The sequence below is a fragment of the Gadus macrocephalus genome, chromosome 13 (assembly GCF_031168955.1).
Source record: "Gadus macrocephalus chromosome 13, ASM3116895v1".
NCBI lineage: Eukaryota > Metazoa > Chordata > Actinopteri > Gadiformes > Gadidae > Gadus > Gadus macrocephalus.
This window is the reverse complement of record NC_082394.1, coordinates 8,001,375-8,019,885: the sequence shown is the minus strand read 5'-3', so window position 1 is coordinate 8,019,885 and position 18,511 is coordinate 8,001,375. Positions and strand designations below refer to the sequence as shown.

The 18,511-nt window shown below is 45.5% G+C and overlaps 4 protein-coding genes and 1 long non-coding RNA gene across 9 annotated transcripts; 3 read left to right on the top strand and 2 right to left on the bottom strand.

The window, feature by feature from the left end:
• Positions 1-613: 613 nt before the first annotated feature.
• Positions 614-3,719, bottom strand: glyctk (glycerate kinase). Of its 3 annotated transcripts, none has more exons than XM_060069026.1 (5): positions 3,607-3,719; positions 2,396-2,772; positions 2,121-2,272; positions 1,856-2,031; positions 614-1,760 (listed from the first exon to the last, which is right to left on the bottom strand). In XM_060069026.1, exons 1-5 carry the CDS (start codon positions 3,607-3,609, stop codon positions 831-833), a joined length of 1,638 nt encoding a protein of 545 aa, XP_059925009.1. In that variant the 5' UTR covers positions 3,610-3,719; the 3' UTR covers positions 614-830. The 3 variants fall into 3 exon arrangements, with proteins under 3 accessions (XP_059925009.1, XP_059925007.1, XP_059925010.1); XM_060069024.1 differs by lacking the exon at positions 3,607-3,719 and adding an exon at positions 2,927-3,086; XM_060069027.1 differs by lacking the exon at positions 3,607-3,719 and adding an exon at positions 2,927-3,066 and having other exon boundaries at positions 2,396-2,810.
• Positions 3,720-3,744: 25 nt separating this feature from the next.
• wdr82 (WD repeat domain 82) lies at positions 3,745-7,066 on the top strand. Its single transcript, XM_060069044.1, has 9 exons — positions 3,745-4,131; positions 4,461-4,558; positions 5,098-5,164; positions 5,285-5,384; positions 5,492-5,608; positions 5,730-5,885; positions 6,272-6,341; positions 6,603-6,745; positions 6,827-7,066. The coding sequence occupies exons 1-9, from the start codon at positions 3,971-3,973 to the stop codon at positions 6,854-6,856; spliced, it is 942 nt and encodes a 313-aa protein (XP_059925027.1). The 5' UTR covers positions 3,745-3,970; the 3' UTR covers positions 6,857-7,066.
• Positions 7,067-7,369: 303 nt separating this feature from the next.
• On the top strand, positions 7,370-13,630 carry LOC132470418 (twinfilin-2). Of its 3 annotated transcripts, none has more exons than XM_060069039.1 (9): positions 7,384-7,758; positions 9,782-9,960; positions 10,062-10,157; positions 10,330-10,434; positions 10,587-10,601; positions 10,812-10,937; positions 12,200-12,350; positions 12,498-12,619; positions 13,019-13,630. In XM_060069039.1, the coding sequence occupies exons 1-9, from the start codon at positions 7,662-7,664 to the stop codon at positions 13,184-13,186; spliced, it is 1,059 nt and encodes a 352-aa protein (XP_059925022.1). In that variant the 5' UTR covers positions 7,384-7,661; the 3' UTR covers positions 13,187-13,630. The 3 variants fall into 3 exon arrangements, with proteins under 3 accessions (XP_059925023.1, XP_059925022.1, XP_059925024.1); XM_060069041.1 differs by lacking the exon at positions 7,384-7,758 and adding an exon at positions 7,792-9,225 and having other exon boundaries at positions 9,787-9,960; XM_060069040.1 differs by lacking the exon at positions 10,587-10,601 and having other exon boundaries at positions 7,370-7,758.
• LOC132470424 (uncharacterized) lies at positions 9,818-12,203 on the bottom strand. The gene is made up of 2 exons (XR_009528637.1): positions 12,043-12,203; positions 9,818-11,038 (listed from the first exon to the last, which is right to left on the bottom strand). It is a non-coding gene; the product is annotated as an uncharacterized LOC132470424 (long non-coding RNA).
• A 2,350-nt stretch (positions 13,631-15,980) lies between the features above and the next one.
• Positions 15,981-18,511, top strand: cish (cytokine inducible SH2-containing protein). Its single transcript, XM_060069045.1, has 3 exons — positions 15,981-16,448; positions 17,164-17,330; positions 17,571-18,511. The coding sequence occupies exons 1-3, from the start codon at positions 16,429-16,431 to the stop codon at positions 18,104-18,106; spliced, it is 723 nt and encodes a 240-aa protein (XP_059925028.1). The 5' UTR covers positions 15,981-16,428; the 3' UTR covers positions 18,107-18,511.

The window sequence follows — 18,511 nt, the reverse complement described above, 5'->3', positions numbered from 1 at the left end:
ATGACTCTATATACTCTATATGACTCTATATACATCTGTGTGTGTGTGGGTGTGTGCGTTCACGTGTTAGGGGGGTGTTAGTGAACATAACACTGGACTCTTAAAAACCCTTACTCTTACTGGTACTAACTTCAATACAAACACATGCTAAACATTTTTTTTAGTTTAATCATGCCCAAAATGTTTTTGTGAAAAACTGAAGAAATGTAATATTTTTAATTTAACTGGGTACCTGTGCCTTATAAAAAATAATTGTTTGGTTACCATCAGTTATCATTTTATGTAATCAAATGATTTTACATTTTGTGTTACGTTAGTTTTGGAAGATAAATCATATCTGCTAAATGATAACTGTAATAGAACTAGCAAGGACATTTGGCTGCACTGCCCTACAAGGGCAAACAGGCAAATCCAAAAATGTTGTGTTATGACTCAAAATGTACTTTTTCCATGTATGTTTTACCTTGTGTCAAAGAACCTTGCCATAATCTTCCTGATTTGGACCATAAACAATTACAAGGAACGTTTATGTAAAAACAAAATATCTGAATGAAACACGAGTAACTGCACTCTGCTATTGTATTGCCTGCGTAGCCATAATTGGGGTCATAGGTCAAGTGTTTTTAGGACGTTCTGTTTATTCATCAAAATAGGGTAGCATAACAGTCAAAGGTAATTTGCTTTCATTCATTCAAAATGCATGAATAGGGCCTTTTGTTAGGGTTAGGGCTCAAAATATCAAGTGCTTAAACAACAATCATATTAAATACATTTCCTGAGCAGCAAACATGCTGCTCAAATGCTATTCATTAGTAGTTCAACCACACCTTCTACATATACCTTAAAGACCCGTCATCAGCTTCGGGATCATTGGGTATCCTAATTGGTATCGAGGGGAGCAGCAGCATATGCACGTCCATCACATTGGTTCCGGTTAATCCCGGCGAGAGAAGACGCTGGCCACCGGAGACCTTGGAGAGGAACGTGAAGGAATCGTTGTCCTTCAGCGTGCCCTCAACGTCCAGCCCTTGTGCCCGCGCCTCTTCCCACAGGCCTCCGTCGGTGATGGCGCCGGCGGCGTCCGTTGGGCCGTCCTGCCCGTCGGTCCCTCCGCTCAGAAACATGGGGCCCTTGGGTGGTCGCTCCATCCCCCTCAGCTCCAGTCCCACGCGCAACGCCAGCTCCTGGTTGCGGCCACCGCGCCCCTTCCCCGTCAGCTCCACGGTGGGCTCCCCCCCGGCCAGCAGGCAGGTGGCCCCCCAGCCCTCCTTCCGCCCCTCGTCCAGGACCTGCATGGTGCGGCACAGGTCCCAGCTCTCCACCCCGACCTCGGGCCCCAGCCGCAGCATCTCGGCCGCCAGCTCCGGGGCCGGCTCTTCGCGGGAGGAGGCGAAGCGCGCCAGCAGGCCGTAAAGACGAGAGACCGCCTTGACGTCGCCGCACACGTCGCCCGACAGAACCACGGGCCGGAAGCCCAGCTCCCGGGCGCGGCGACCCGCGGATTTCAGGGCGATGCTGTTGGAGCCGATGACCGTGTTGAGCACGCCTCCCTTCCCCGCGGATTCCTCCTTAATGTTCTCCCAACGGGGGCTGCCTCGCCCGAGGACTTCCTTCACCGAGGCGGGCAGGGAGTCCGACAGCTTGTAGCTCTGCAGGATGGAGATGACCTCCTCAGGCCACACGTCGGTCCTCACCGTGGGGCCGCTGGCGATCAGATCCAGCGGGTCACCGATGACATCAGACAGGATCAATGCGACCACCTGGGAGGAAAAGCGGAGACGATTGATTTGATTCTGTCAGGAGAGGGTTTACAGTTTATTTATAACCAGCACTCCGTTGCTTAAAGAACCCTTACCTGAGCAGGGTGCGCCACATGGGCCAGTCCCCCACCCTTCAGTAAGGAGAGGGCCCGTCGCACCGTGTTCAGCTCCTGAATAGTGGCACCGGCCCCGGCCAGCCTCCGGGTCACGTCATGCTTCTCTTCTAGCGAGATGGGTGGAATGGGGGCAGGCAAGAGTGCGGAGCCCCCACCTGCAAGACATGTGAAAGCACGGCGTGAAAGCAATACCCTGCCAACTGCGATCCTGGATTATCTGTTTGGTGTTGGGTATTTACCCTACCCGAGATCAGTACGAGCAGCAGGTCTTTCTCCGTCAGCTCACTGGCTAACTGCTTGATGCACTGAGCTGCATGCTGGGCATCGCCATCAGGCAGATTGTGTTTAGCTCCTTCCATCACTTTGATGCGACTATTGTCTTTTAACAGCATCTGACTGGAATAGACACAGGGGTCCCATTACATCTGAACTCTGTTTGTGTTGTTACCTCATGCACTGTGTGATACCGTCTGATAGCTGAACTGTCTACAAAGGGAACGGAGCGGGGCTTCTGCCTACCTCTTTCCATGACACCGTAAGGTCTCTTGAATCCCGTGCGGCACGCTAATCACTCCCTTCACCAGGTGGTCACCGGCGATCCGCTCTGCCTCTGCGGCCATGCCCAGCACGGCCTTCCCGAAGCCCACCAGGTGCAGGTTGTTCCGGAGGGCGAAGGTGCGGCCGTCGATGACCAACGAGTCATCCTTCCGCTCTACGCCTCGCCGCACGACCGCGTCCGGCTGCACCGCTTCCACCGCCGTGGCGAACAGCTCCCGTGCCCGCGCCTCCAGGGACATCCGGCAGACGGCTGTCCTCCTCACACCGGTGAGGGTCACCAACGTTTGGGACTGCAGCAGCGAGAGAATACGCGCCATGGGCTGTTGCAAAGGTTGATGCTGGAAGCACAAAAAGGCAGGGGTTGTAAGAGCAATTCCTAAAAAAAGGAAAAAAAAAGGTTACAAAACAATGCTTTGGTTTAAATAAAGTGGAGACTTCTAATGTTTAGCAATGCTTCCTTGCTGGAGGTTAGTACAATGTCTTAATTCCTACCTGTGTAGATAAAGAAAAGGGGATTTGATAGAAGGAAACGTGCGCTCGGAGAGCTGGCACCGCAAAAAGCACATTGGTCAGTGTTTCACAAATCTGGCTGGAGATTGTGAAGAGCTGGATGTGTACCCAATGTGTAATGATTGACCTGGCTTGTCCATAGTGCATATATAACGATTACCCAGTTGATCTCTGTGAAAATATGTATTTTTATCTAGTCAAGCAGCTCAACAATCAGCAAAGGAGGCATATAGTATACAAGTGGTGTCACCAGACATGTGAACCAGTTGTAGCCTATCATTACAACACAAAGAGACAATGCACAATTAATTTTTCACGTTCTTGACCCTTGGTAGATAATGTGTCATCATTAACGCCAATGGTTTTGTGGAAAAAATGTTATGGACAGTTAATTGATTGAAGAGGGACTAAAGTGAAAGGCCACTTGAAAACACCCCAAAATAACCTTTTCCAAAGGTAAAAGGGCATACAATGTTTCAATCAATTGTGTGTTCTTCAACAACAGCATTATAAAGCCATGACAGCCATACAACTTTTTTAAATTATAACTAGCACATCGTTTACAAAATGTCGATATGCTAAATTCTTCACGTTATTGACTGTCAAACAAACAGCCACAGAAACATATTGTTTTTTTGTCAACAACCTCATTACTAATTTACCATTTTGTGGACATGTTGAATTAGCAGTCTTTGCAGCGCTGACCGTATACAGTAACACTTTGAGATAGGGACGGGTGCTGGTGGGGGTTTTCTATCGCGAGATCTTATTATGTTTTCACGACACTGCGCATGTTCCCTAAATATGCGCCTAACATACGTAGAGGTAAAGAGGCGGTTCCATTGCCTTCCCGTGTATGCATGTATCACAGGCGGGCTTTTCTTACAGTTTTTGAATTATCATTCTAAATAAGAAACAATACATCACGGTGTTTTTATATATTTGCAATAATAAGTACCGTTCCACTGTACGCAGTTTACAGTAGATCGAGGGTTTGCGTCCCTCCCCAACCACACAGAGGCCATCATGAAGCTAACGGACAATGTGCTACGAAGCTTCAGGGTGGCGAAGGTGTTCCGGGAAAACTCAGACAAAATCAATTGCTTTGACTTCAGTTCCAACGGGGAAACCATTATTTCCAGTAGTGACGATGACTCTCTCGTCTTATACGACTGCCAAGAGGGAAAGTAAGAACGATGATTCCTATAATACGTAGCTATTAGTCTTGTTAGCCAGTTAGCAGCTCCACAGTAGCCTCCTGGGCCTGCTGCGCTGCAGAGCGACCCCGCTCTCGCGTAATCCCTATGCCGCTCTTTAGGTGGGGGCAGCCGGATGAGTGTGTGGACTGGAACTGCTGCCTTTTCACGTTGAAGTCAGCGCCATTATTCGAATGTTTGAATTAATATATGAGCGCTTAATGGCTTGTGTGGAAACTATCAAAGGATTGTCTGAAATTATTGTAACAATATGTAAGAAATATTTCTGATGACCGATTTTCCTACATATTGATCTGCAGACCAAAGAGAACACTCTACAGTAAAAAGTACGGAGTCGATCTCATCAGGTATACACATGCAGCCAACACTGTGGTCTACAGTTCCAATAAAATTGATGGTACGTATTCCACTCTACTTACTTCCGTCGTTATTGCTTGTGCATGGCGTTTTGAATGCATTAACGTTACTGTGCGACCACAAATTAACGATATAAAAAAAATCACGTCTGGAGGACCTACTGCTCACTTTGGTCTGAGGTAGTTGTTTGTACAGTTTGAGGGTCCATGATTCTGCCCCATACAGGAGCTAACTGTACAAGTGACTGCCTTGCCCAAGGCTGTGCCTACCCATCTCAACTGTCCATCAATGCATCCATGTCTATCAACCCCTGGTTATGATTGACACGTTTTGTAATTTGAACTACAACATTTGCATGTATTAATGTGATAAGTCTTTTGGCGATACTGCAGACATAGAACATGTAGTGTTCTACTAAAAGTATAATTTCCTTGCATTGAAAGGATATCTTAAAGATACCTTTAATTACGATTGCTTCAGCTCATATATTAGAGCATCAATCAGTCAGTTGTGATCATTAATCCACTTGTGGTGTGTGGTCTTATTGAAACATAATCCTGTTGTCACTTTATTTCATAGACACGATTCGGTACCTATCCCTTCATGACAACAAATACATCCGCTATTTCCCTGGCCACAGCAAAAGGTACTTGGCTGACTCTCTGATTAAGAATGGTGTGGGTGGATAAATCCTGGCCAGAAAATACATTGTTGAATTGATTCCGGAGCTCATTCTAGACGTTTTTTTGATTGTTTTTGTTTTCAGGGTAACATCCCTCTCCATGTCTCCTGTGGACGACACGTTCATCTCTGGCTCGTTAGATAAAACCATCCGACTCTGGGATCTGCGGTCGCCCAACTGCCAGGCAAGTCCCCGATCATGCGTGTCATAATGTGTTAATTATCGCGGTCGATGCTGCGTCTCGATGACGTACGGAGTGGGGTCTGACGTTGCGCTGTGCGTCCCACCCAGGGCCTGATGCACCTGCAGGGGAAGCCGGTGTGCTCCTTCGATCCAGAGGGTCTCATCTTCGCAGCTGGGATTAACTCTGAGATGGTGAAGCTGTACGACCTGCGGTCCTTCGACAAGGTGAGAGGTGCGGGAAGCATGCACACAAGTTATGTATGCAAACTGCGTGAAACGGGACAACAAAGTACAAGCGTGCATCGTCCATTTGGTTCACTTTACTGACGAATCCTCTCTCTCGCAGGGTCCCTTCGCAACCTTTAAGCTCCAATACGATCGCACGTGTGAGTGGACGGGACTCAAGTTCAGCAATGACGGGAAGCTCATTCTTCTTTCCACTAACGGGGGGGCCGTCCGGCTCCTGGATGCCTTCAAGGGCGCCGTGCTTCATTCCTTTGGGGTAAGAAGTCGTTTGTCTTCATGGACGCTTTCAATCCGAGCAGGCAGGTGCAGAACCTCTTGCTATTTGATTTCAAATATGTACTAACAAACAGCCCATAGAGGCACGGGTGGTCGGTGATAGGCTGGCATGCACCTTGATATGTATGATAGATATGTATGTTTAAGTTAGGAGATTCAGACCATGGTCCAGTAATAGGCCCACAGGGTCAAGTGTTGACCATAAAATTCAAGTGTACTCGCATTCATAAAATTGTATAAATTGTGAAACTGCCCACAAATAATCTTTTGAAGTTAGGGAGAAGTCTGCCTGTGAAAATACATATGACCTGCTGTTAAGGTTCTATTGGCTGAGTTTGGCTTATGATGTTGTATTCTGTTTCTCAGGGATACAACAACAGTAAAGGTGTCGCGTTGGAAGCATCGTTCACTCCTGATTCTCAGTTTATTATGATCGGTAAGTCCAAGACACGCTTTCTTATGTCGGACGGCGCTTGTCAAATGTATTCATATTTTTCTCTGTGCATGATACAGGTTCCACCGCTACCAGTGTATGACACGCCATACCGCCTTTATTCTTCATGACTCAGTCTGATTATGTAGATCATGTTTTGCCTCACGTGTACACATGTTGTTTCCATAGGGATGGAGATGCTTGAAATCGGGTGCATAGATTTCTCAATTGTTTTATGGTTGTTCTCTGTAATCTTATGAATAGGCTCTGAGGATGGAAAGATCCACGTGTGGAATGCCGAGAGTGGTTTGAAGGTGGCGTTACTGGACGGCAAACACACGGGGCCTGTCACCTGCCTGCAGTTCAACCCCAAGTTCATGACATTTGCAAGTGCCTGTTCTAACATGGTAAGGCTAATCCTGACAATTTGTGGTCTGGTCCGAAAAAAAAATCCGTGCCCCATGCTAACCCTGTTTGTATTCCACCAGGCGTTCTGGCTCCCCACCATCGATGACTGAGGAGAGCGTAGCTACCAAGTTGTGCTGTTTGGCCGCAGGAAAGAAAATGCAAAATCCCTGCTCTCCCAGCAGTTTTTATTTGTTTGATTGTTTTACACACCTTTTGTGTGTGAAAATGTCCTATTGTAAATAAGTAGATCGCAGAAATATAAATGTCTCCCGATTCTTTTGTTTTATACTGTAATTTAACATTAAATGTTGTTTCTATGATGATGGCTTTGTTTGGCTCATTTCCACGATACTGGACCATTGTAAAACTCAACTATTCCTTAATATTAAGGGGATCTTTCTTATTAAAGTAGCTTGATTTATTTATAGAAAATAGAAGTTCACATTTATTAGCCATGTAAGGCACACACTACATTATATGTGTTGCACGCTATTGTATGTGTTGTATGTACAGTCTACAGTACTGATGTGGTGCGTGATTGGTAGGCCCACCCTGAGGTTCTATAGTCAGTGGTGGCTAAATTTGGTATAGAAGTGATCAGGTTTCCTTGCTGTGTCCACACGATACTGCCCTAGTTACTGGAGCTGCAGTCCCCCCCTCTCATACTGTCGCACTCTGACAGAGCTCACACTTAACGCATCTCTCTGGTGAATTCAGACTGCTTAGTCACACTCTAAACAAATTGGATTTATTTTACTTTCGTTTTATTTTATTATCTTCTTGATTCCTCTGTTGGATCGCAGCCTCCCCTCGATTTGTAGTGAAGGACCCGGCGGAGGAAGACTAGTATCTGATTCTTGGTTGGCCCTCACTGGCCGACACGGCCTCAGGAGGAGTACTTGGTGCTGACCCGCCATGTTTCTTGTGTTGCTCGTGACGCCAGAACTCGCGGGGTTCCTGGCCAGAGCTAGAGGAGGATCGCTGCGCCTAATCAAGGTGTGCATCCACGAAGGTGAGTGACCCAGGCCATGATGACGTAGAATCACGGACCATCACCATTCAACGTATGGGGTGTTGTTGATCATCTCATGGTTTTTACTTTTTACTGTATATTAATAGTAAGCGCCGTTGTTTTAGTAAAAAACTGAAAAAGAAGCGACATCATTTCATAACTGGTTGGAAAACTTTACTCAGGTTGTGTTATATGAAGGCCAACATTAATTTTACAACACATTTATCACTGTCTACAGTGATCAGGAGGAAGTGTCCCTGGATCCTAATGGTATAGCTTTAGCCTAAGTTATAAAAATTTAGCTCATTATACCTTTCAGGTTACCCTAATTTACACACTATTTTCTTATGCAGTGGATCCAATCAGGACCCTAATGTAATAATTACCATATGTGGTTATGGTTGTTATTATTATGGTTACGACATAGATAAATAATAGCCATGACGGAGAATGAAACAGCTGTTAAGCCGCAGATATGCGTACACTGGACAACGTGATGGCGTACACCGCCAAGAAGGGTTAATGAAGCAATCGGTGGGTTCTTGGGCAACCGTGGCGCAACAGATGATAACCTTCAGTAACTTCTAAGGCTCCTCATCCTCCTCGATTTTCTTCATTTTCAGAGCTGTCTCCATGGTTTCCCGAAGTTATTTCAGGGTCAGCCGACAAAGCAGGCATGGGTTGTGTAGCGCCAGGCTGCCGTCAGCACACGGTAACCATTCAGTTTTGAGTGGGATACTGAAGAGCTCCGGAGTTATGTGCGCTATTTGGAACGGCATGTGACGAGATGGTTGCTTACCAATATCTGGTGCCACACACATGTTCATGTTAACGTTGAAACAGGAACATGATTGCACCAGTCTGTTTCAACACCGCCCTTGATTTGTGAGCCTGAAATCCTCTTTCTCTAGGCCCTCAGAAGCTCCTGAGCCCTTAGCAATGGAGACAGACACGCGCTACAAAGTCACAAAGACCTCATTCACCGGCAATCGATCATGACATCATTTGTTAACAGAAGTATGGAGACAGGAGGGCTCATGGTTTTTGTACCTCACACTATCCTGCCTTTAAAAGGCTGTAAAAAGAAGGCGAGAGAATGGCGGACGGAAAGTATGCATGTGTGCTAAGAAATGGAATGTGTTGGGGCTCAGAATAGCAACGGCCGCGAGACAGTCAGGAAACCCCCCATGCAACCCTCGGAACAGGGCTGTGGTCTCTCTCCCTCAGTAATCAGCTGTGTTGTGATGCGTTGTCCGTCCCTGATGGATGATCCCATCACCCGGCGTCGGTTGCTGCCGGTTGTCGTCATGGCTGACGGAGAAAGGGTGACCTCATCCAATCTTAACTGAGCCTCTGAGGTCGCTAAGTTAAGGGACATTACTAGCCAACTGGGGACATGGAAGGGGAGACAAGGACACTGGACGAACAAAGACTTGTACCAGTCTCAGTTTGGGGGCCTCAATGACTGTGTCAACAGACACACACAATCACACACACACAAAATGTTGTATTTGTTTTTGTGCGTTGCGTCTCAAGTTGCCACATCCAGGGTTGTGTGGACAGGGCCGCTGCTGGCCGTTTCGGTGCCCTGGGGGGGGGGGGGGGGGGTTATTTCTAACATTATTCTATAAACAGACATTTAAATTTATAGTCTGTCGTTATAATTGATTTACCTCGGGTGTACTGTGGAGTGGGTAACACTGTTTTTAATAGCAGGCTAGCATTGCCCGTTGACGTGCGCTAGCCTAGCACGAGCGAACTCTGCAACTAGAAGGACTGAATGAAATGTGTTGAAAACTGTCTCCAGTGATAGAGAATACCAATGCTCACTTGGGAATCAGGCCCTATGTCCAAAATTCCAAACTACCCCTTTCATTTTTGGTGCCCCCTCAGGTACTTGGTGCCCTACGCACTGCGTACTCTGCGTATAGGGAGCGGCGGGCCTGTGTGTGGACCTGAGCTGGCCTCATGGGTGTGAATGCGCAGGGTGAGGGTTGTGATGTGTTTTTGCTGTGATCTTCAGAGCAGTTGGTGCTGGGGGCATACAGGGAGGTTGAGAAGAGCTGGGACCAGGACTATGACCGTGTCCTGCTGCCTCTGCTGGATGAGCAGGACCCCTGCTACATCCTGTATCGCCTGGACACTCAGAACGCCCAGGGCTATGAGTGGATCTTCATATCCTGGTCTCCAGACCAGTCTCCGGTATGTAGGCATGCCACAGGTCACCAGCCGGCACACATGGGTCCTCCTTTGAAAGTATAGATACGCGTGAACCACCAATCAAATGCTTTCGACTCCGGCAGGTGAGACAGAAGATGCTCTACGCAGCCACGCGTGCCACCGTGAAGAAAGAGTTTGGCGGCGGCCACGTGAAGGATGAGTTGTTCGGCACGGTTGAGGTGAGTTCCAGAAAAGGTCAAAGGTCAAATATAAAAAAAAATTGAAATAAACCAGAGCAGTGGGCGCCAGTCCACATTGCGCACGTCATGTCCAGGCTGTCTGTATCCAATGGGTGACCTTGTTTCGAAGGGCTTCTGGTAAAAGGAGCCGTTGTTTTGCTTGCGGCACCAGGAGGACATCTGTCTGCTGGGCTACCAGCGTCACGTGTCGTCGCTCTCCGCGCCCGCCCCGCTCACACAGGCCGAGCAAGAGCTGCGGCGGATCAAGCTCACAGAGGTCAGAGGTCAACAACATGCCTACCGCACTGATTTCATGGGTTGCTCGAGACCTGTGTGGCCGGACTTCTGACTATATTTGCCTAACGTGTCGATGTCGTATGTGGTGGGCCTATTGCTTTTAACTCTTTCTTGTGCTTGCTGCATTTTCAGGGCAGGGTTAAACAGGTGAGTCACTTTTCAAACGATTATCCCTCATTGATTGCTGGAATCTGTTTGTGGACATTCCTTGTACACCATGCTCGGAGTGCAGGGCTTTTATTTTCACCCAGTTAACATACCCCCATGATTTGTCCTCAAAACACTGTTGAGAAACGGGGTGATTGAGTTTATGTGTGTACATGCACACAAACCCCTGCCCCCTCTCTCCCCCCCCAGGTGAAGGTAGAGATCAGTGTAGAGAGCAAGCACCAGACCCTACAGGGAATCGCTTTCCCACTTCAGGCAACAGCCAGGAGAGCCCTTCAACAACTGGCTCAGAAACGCATCAACTATATCCAACTGGTGAGCTCCAGCCACAGCTGAAGTGTCCCGTGCAAACTCTTCAAATGTGTGAACAATACCACATGCATTTGTGTACATTTACCTATCATGTAAATAGGTACCTATCATTTTTTTTTTTTTTTTTTTTTTTTTTTTTTTAATGTGGTCGATAGGGTTTAAATATGGTCGATAGTTTAAATGTGGTCGATAGTGTTTGAATATGGTCGATAGGGTTTAAATGTGGTCGATAGGGTTTAAATGTGGTCGAGAGGGGTTTACATGTTTAAATGTGGTTGATAGGGTTTTCATGTTTAAATGTGGTCGATAGTGTTTGAGTGTGGTCGCTAGTGTTTACATGTGGTCGATAGTGTTTAAATGTGGTCGATAGTGTTTGGATGTGGTCGATAGTGTTTAAATGTGGTCGATAGGGTTTACATGTTTAAATGTGGTCGATAGTGTTTAATTGTGGTCGATAGTGTTTAATTGTGGTCGATAGGGTTTACATGTTTAAATGTGGTCGATAGTGTTTATATATGGTCCATAGTGTTTAAATGTGGTCCATAGGGTTTAAATGTGGGCGATAGTGTTTAAATGTGGGCGATAGTGTTTAAATGTGGTCGATAGGGTTTACGTGTGGTCCATAGTGTTTAAATGTGGGTGATAGTGTTTAAATGTGGGCGATAGTGTTTACATGTGGTCGATAGGGTTTACATGTGGTCCATAGTGTTTAAATATGGTCGATAGTGTTTAAATGTGGTCGATAGTGTTTACATGTGGTCGATATTGTTTAAATATGTTCTTTTCACTCACTCTCCACCTCATCCCTAACTCTCCACCTCAAGCTGGTGTGTAGTGAGCGTTCTGGCACCGATTGGCTGCCGTGCATCACCCAAGTGGGTGCTACATATTGGTGGTGGTTAGTGAGGTCCCCCCTTCACTTTAGGCGTCTTTGAGTGTTATTAATTATTATTATTATTCATGTTTAACCTCTGTTTTCCTTTTATTCCTAGTCTGTTTTACATAGTTTTGAATGATGACTATATGCTCTGTAAGGTGACCTTGGGTGTCTTGAAAGGCGCCTCTAAATTAAATGTATTATTATTATTATTATTATGTACAAATCAACAAATTAACTAACGTATTTAAGGTTGCCTGTTGACAACTGGCCGGGGACTACAGCTGGAAATTTACCAAATAGGCTAAGGCTGCTCCCTGTCCACCAAACTATAAAACAAATAAACTAAACTAAACCTAGCTAAATGATGCTTGTTTTTCTGTTGCAGAGGTTGGATGTGGAGAAAGAAACGATTGAGCTGGTCCACGCCAACCCAACAGACACCTGGGACCTGCCCGGAAGGGTGCCCACCGACACGCCCAGATACCACTTCTTCCTCTACAAACACTCCCATGAGGGAGACTACCTGGAATCTGTCGGTACGGCGGGGACAAACCTCACTAAAGGGGAGGGTTACGGGGCTGCGCTCGGGTCACAGATCCAGCACGGTGACACCGACACGCTTTCTGTTGGATCGTTACACGTGATCAATGTGTACCTCTGTGCGATTGTTGTTTTTGTTGCAGTGTTTATCTACTCCATGCCTGGGTCCAGCTGTAGAATCAAGGAGAGAATGTTGTACTCCAGCTGCAAGAGCCGACTTCTAGAATGCGTTGCTAAAGATTACCATTTAGAAGTGGCTAAAAAGGTAACCGACAAAGGGGCAAAAGGCTTCCCACTGTGGCCAGCCGATGGAAGCACAGGAATTTCCAGTGGTTTAGAAGACTAATATGCATGATTCAATATTATCTAAGGTAGATACAGAGCATAACATCATTCTGAAAGTTATTCATAAGGGTGAACGACAGATTAAAATGGACAAAGTAAACGTTTTGGGCCATTTGTGATTAATATAGACCCATTTATAAAGGCCTACCTGAGATATAAATCCTAGGTTAAACTTAGGGCTAAAATGAGAGCTAAACCCTTGGTTAAACTTTGGGCTAAAATGAGAGCTAAACCCTTGGTTAAACTCTGGGTTAAATTGAGAGACCCCAGAAAGCTCAGCCCTAGGTTCAACTCTAGTATGTCTTCTATTTGCCTGCAGCTGGAGATTGAAAATGGAGACGAGCTGACAGAAGACTTCCTCTACGAAGAAGTCCATCCCAAGCAGCATGCACACAAGCAGGCCTTCGCTAAGCCCAAGGGTCCGGCGGGGAAGAGGGGACACAAACGCCTCATCCGCGCAACGGGAGAGAGGAAGCAGGAGAGCTAGAGAGAACGTTTGAGCTCAAACCCGTTTCACAGTCCTCCATGTTATCATATCTTGTGACCCATTTTGTAGGGTGAAGTAGGGGGCATGTAAAAGGATATGCTTTTTCCATTTGTAAATTGTCCACACCCATGGCAAAGGATTGCCCTTCATGAGTTGCATTAGGGGCAAACACAGATCTTATGACTGTTAGCCATTTCATGTCACCTCTAAAGTGATCATACATCCAATCCTTTTACCCCCGTTAATGTGAAGCATGGTTATTCTAATGTCCATCAGTTTCTTTGATTTGTTTGTCTTGTTTTGTACCATATATTGCCCCAGTCCTCTAACTCGATTGAAAACAAATAGTTCAGTTCTCTTGTCTTCCCTCCAGTCCAACTTTTGTATCATCCAAGTTTATTATAAAAAAAAACGAATGATTCAAAATAAAAAATCGTGTTTGTACCCAAGTTTGATTCCCTCATACGCAGGTTTGATTTATTTTCTATTATTACAGATAAATACATGAACTGAAACGCTGACCCTCTCAGAATAGCATTTAATGCATGCAATGCAATGGAATGGTTTATCTTGCTTATTATTTTTCTTGCATGGGTCTCGTTTTTAATAGACAGAGTTCGTTCAGATTTTAAAGTCAGATCAGTTATTGTTTCCCATATGGATTTTGTAAGCCCCATCTGTTTGAATTTCTTTTCACTTGTCCAACCAGTCTGATTTAATCCATCTGAATCCATCGTTCATGCATATTAACTAGGCAGATCGTAAAAAAAACACTAATTCCATTTATTGGTGGAAATACACCCAAACATAGCAAGTCGAGTCGCTATCGTACAGTACAATGCATAATATATGTATAATATATAACAATATCTCACTCTACATCAGTATCCCCCAATTGTAAAGGCCTTAAGGGACAAGGAGACGAGGAATGGAGTCTGGACGAGGGCCAACCTCCACAGAACCACTGAGCGCTCCACACACAAAAGCACTTAGTCTCACATGCTCTCTCCTTGTGCTTTCTAGCAAGTCTGCATGTCTCAATGATCTCTTCAGGGAAAACCCTGTATCTATGCGGCTTCAAGTAAAGCCCTGTTTCTTATTAGCTTAAAGGAAAAGCTCCAGAGTTCTTGATAAAAACTGAATATCTCACGACTTGGTGCACGTTTCAAAATCTTGGTGTGTTTTCGGAAATAATCAATCCTTTGAAATTGGATTATGACTTATTATATATTATAACTACTACTATATATAATATATAACTAGTATATTATATGCTAGTTATATATTCATAACTTGTATTATATATAAATGTTTTACTTATTTTTCTCATATTTCACAAAATGTCTGGCTACTCGAATCCAGAACAGACTATAGAGTGGCGAAGTCACGCCCCTTCCGGTAGGGCTCATGGGACCTATGAGATCGAAAAATATGAATGGGTGTCAATGGAGAGAAAATAATTATTTTCTGGTCCCGGTCTTTATATGCCCTGGATTACACATATGTTGTTTGTGGATTTAAATGATAATTTTTCATGCAAAGAAAACTAAAAATGTTCGTGAAGAAGTTTGATAATTTTAGGTTTTATGTGAGGCCGCTTTGTGAACTACAGCTCTTCGCTGCTCTCGACGCATATGATATACGTCACCACACCCGCCCTTGGAACTCGGCACAGAGATGGCGATCTCTCTGCCCCACTTCACCGCTTTTTCCAAGGGGAGGATAAAAGCATCGAAAGAGGTGAAAACCATTATAAGTCGAGGCACGTGCAGAGTTTCAGTTATGCCGATGGGAAGATTGTCGGTCTTCTCCACGCCAGTCGCAGGGAGCGTGACGTCACATACGAGCCGTGTAGTCTTTCTCGTTGTGTTTTCTCTACAGCCTTTATCTGAACAATTGCACAATAAACGGTCGAACTCTTTGCATGAAAAATTATCCTTTAAATCCACAAACAACATATGTGTAATCCAGGGCATATAAAGACCGGGACCAGAAAATAATTATTTTCTCTCCATTGACACCCATTCATATTTTTCGATCTCATAGGTCCCATGAGCCCTACCGGAAGAGGCGTGACTTCGCCACTCTATTAGGCCGATAATCTGAAATACTCAAGTTGCTTTGATCTTATTTTCAAAATAAAATCTTAATGCAAGACAACATGCGTAGGCCTAAATAGTGAGACAAAGCAAATACAATTTATCTGGAGGTTTGAGTGGAAGGCTTTACAAATTGATTTCCGAGAAATGAACTAAACAGATTGAACAATGAAAACGAATTCAATTTCGGAAAACAAATATATATATATTTTTAATTTGGGGCGTTAATGTAAAATCAACTCTAATCCAACATAAAGTGACATTGTAGTGTATTTCACAAATGTTTTAAGAGATAATTTTGTGCCTGCAATTAGTTAAACAAAACTCCTTACCAAACCATCGGTTTTTTTTCATACCAAAGGAAAATCTATATTACTGGAAACAGCCTGTGTGCATTCCTATTATCTTAATAGTGAGGCGCCGATTTCTGAGAATGTGGGATAGGCCAAAACAGCCCAGTGGGCGGAGATAACTCGCAATTATTCTTGGAAAGTGGATAGGGGGAAGCTGGTCTGCGATTCCTGGGAGCGCTGGTTCACCGAGTGCATGGACGGGGGGGGTGGGGGATCATAAACCCCGTCGCATACAACATTAAAAAACCAAAAAGGTCACATGGTTGAACACTAACAATAACAGAATAGGAAAAATGATAAGGTTCGACGGTTTGACGCCCTGCTCCGACCCGTTCTGTACGCGCGGTGATCCAACAGGAGTCTGTGCGGCTCATGTGACGTCAGAGCCGCTGGTGAACTGAAGAGTTCTCAGAATAGAATTCTAGGAATTGGTGATTTTTAAAAGCCAAGCCTACACTGTGTCCTTCACACGTTTGCGTCGCATTCGGGAGCCAACACTCCGTGTAGCCGCTCAGTGTTTTTATTTATGGTCTTGGTCTATGTTCTAGCGTTGTTGGACGTTTAGGGACTATATAGGCCTACATTAGCGATACGGTCGCGTTTACTTGAACAGAGGAATCTAGACCTTCAACCAATGCGCTCAGCATTTCCGCGTCTTGACGCTGCCAATATTTCCTGGTGGGACCGACATCATTTCTTGTGAAAGTAATTTATTTTGTCGCCTAGGCATATGCATTTATTATTTTGTGGAAGAGGAATCGTCAATCGGAATTAAGCTGCCGCATTCAGTATGATTCTTTGTGTTCAAAGGTAAGGTGCAATTATTTTTGTGAGAGAACATAATGTTTTGTTCAGACCGATCAACCATTTACGAGACTCTTCATAAGTGTCCACGTTTTTTTGTGTTACTTTTACAGCATCATAGTAGGCTATGTCAAACATATACAAAAAAATAGCCTCATATGGAATAGAATAGTGTACCACAACATAAAACTAAGTTGCAAACACTTGTGGCAAAATTAAAATACACATCAGCTTAAGTTAATGACCCAAGAAACGTATATTGCCCTTTGAGCTAATTCGTGTTATGAATATTAGCCTACTGAATATAATAACCTACAAGTCTAACCCTTTATAGACTTCCAATAGTAACCATTGAGTCTTCACTTAAAATACATTTTCAACCGAAAAATCACCTAAAAAGCTAACAACCAGACAAACCCAAATAAATAATTGCTTTAAATATATATTTTTTATTTTTGATATTCCATACCTCGTTACAAACAATATCCACATTTTACATTTCTATTTAAGTTAAAATATTATTGAGTTTATTTAACTAAATAGATTAATTATTGCCTATGTAGCAGACCTAATGACCATTATGTAGCAGACCTAATGACCATTGTGCTGCAACATTGCCATGTTGCTATATGTGTTGACGTTGAACGTCAACACATATCAGAAAGGCTTTCTGTTTTTGAATCACTTTAATAACCAACACTCCTTTTTTTCCCCTGATCAGTCCTAGGACTCATCTGCCTACTCGTGCCCCATCGACTGCACTCCCCCTGGGCATGCGACCAGGAGCCGTCTCCCCACCCCACTGCGTACAGAGCCCCCCTCTGATATGCGATCCCACCAAGGACCTCCGGGCAATAGCCAGCAACTTCTGTCACCTAGAAAACTCAGGTAGAGTGACACAAAAGTGACACACCAACCAGAATGCAACAACACATAATGCCTATCCAAGATCGTTGTTTTATTTTCCATTTTACCCCATGAGTTTAAATTATGAGAAGACGTATAAATATATATTTATATAAATATATAAATCCAAACGAAGGCTTTATCAACTCTTCTCAGTATACGAATGTTGATAATGAGCCACTCCTCACACAGAACCAGTACTAACTCTCCGTGTGTGTGCAGGTTGGTACTGGGGGGCCATCACTGCGGCCCAGGCGCACGCCGCTCTCCAGGAGGCCTCTGAGGGGGCCTTCCTGGTGCGGGACAGCAGCCACCCGCAGTACATGCTGACCCTGTCCGTCCGGACGGCGCGCGGCCCCACCAGCATCAGGATACAGTACAGCCAGGCTCAGTTCCTCCTGGACTCCAGCCCCCCCGCCCGCCTGGGGATGCTGTCCTTCCCCGACGTGCCCAGCCTGGTGGAGCACTACATGGGCCCGGGCCGCAAGGTCCGAGAGGAGAAGGCGGAGGACACGGGCTCCTCCTGCAAGGCCGCGCAGCAGCAGCTGCTGCCGCCGCCGCCGCCGCCCAAGCAGCCGAGCGCCAACGAGGCCTCGGTGGTGTTGAAGCTGCGGACCGCCGTGTACAAGTCCCAGGGCTTCCCCTCGCTGCAGCACCTCACGCGCCTCACCATCAACAGACACTCGGACCAGCCCGAACGGCTGCCCCTTCCCAGGCCGCTGCTGGGCTTCATCAAGGACTACCCCTTCAAGGTATGATGGAAGGGGCTCCCTGGGGCCGGAGCCCTCAATGGAACAAAGGGAACCATAAAACTGTGGTGCGGCGGGGGGGGGGGGGGGGAGAGTTACAAGGCTCTTAATGCTGGACGCAAGAGCACACGGTGGAGAGACTCTATACAGGAACAAACACTTGACACTCGTGTCTGGATTTAGACTTGATTTGTCCCAAGAGTCGGCGTCACGGTCCGACTACAGGGTGAATTGCAAAGAAACACTTTGGTACTGTAGATGTGTGGATTTTCCACATCTATTCTACCCCCATTGGTTCTGGATGTGCACAATGTGCACAACTCCAGAGCCGTCGATTGTTTTTGTTCATTTTGTCATTAGTATTTTGTACCTTATTTTGTCTCAACATTTTTCTATTAAAAATAATCAACTGGA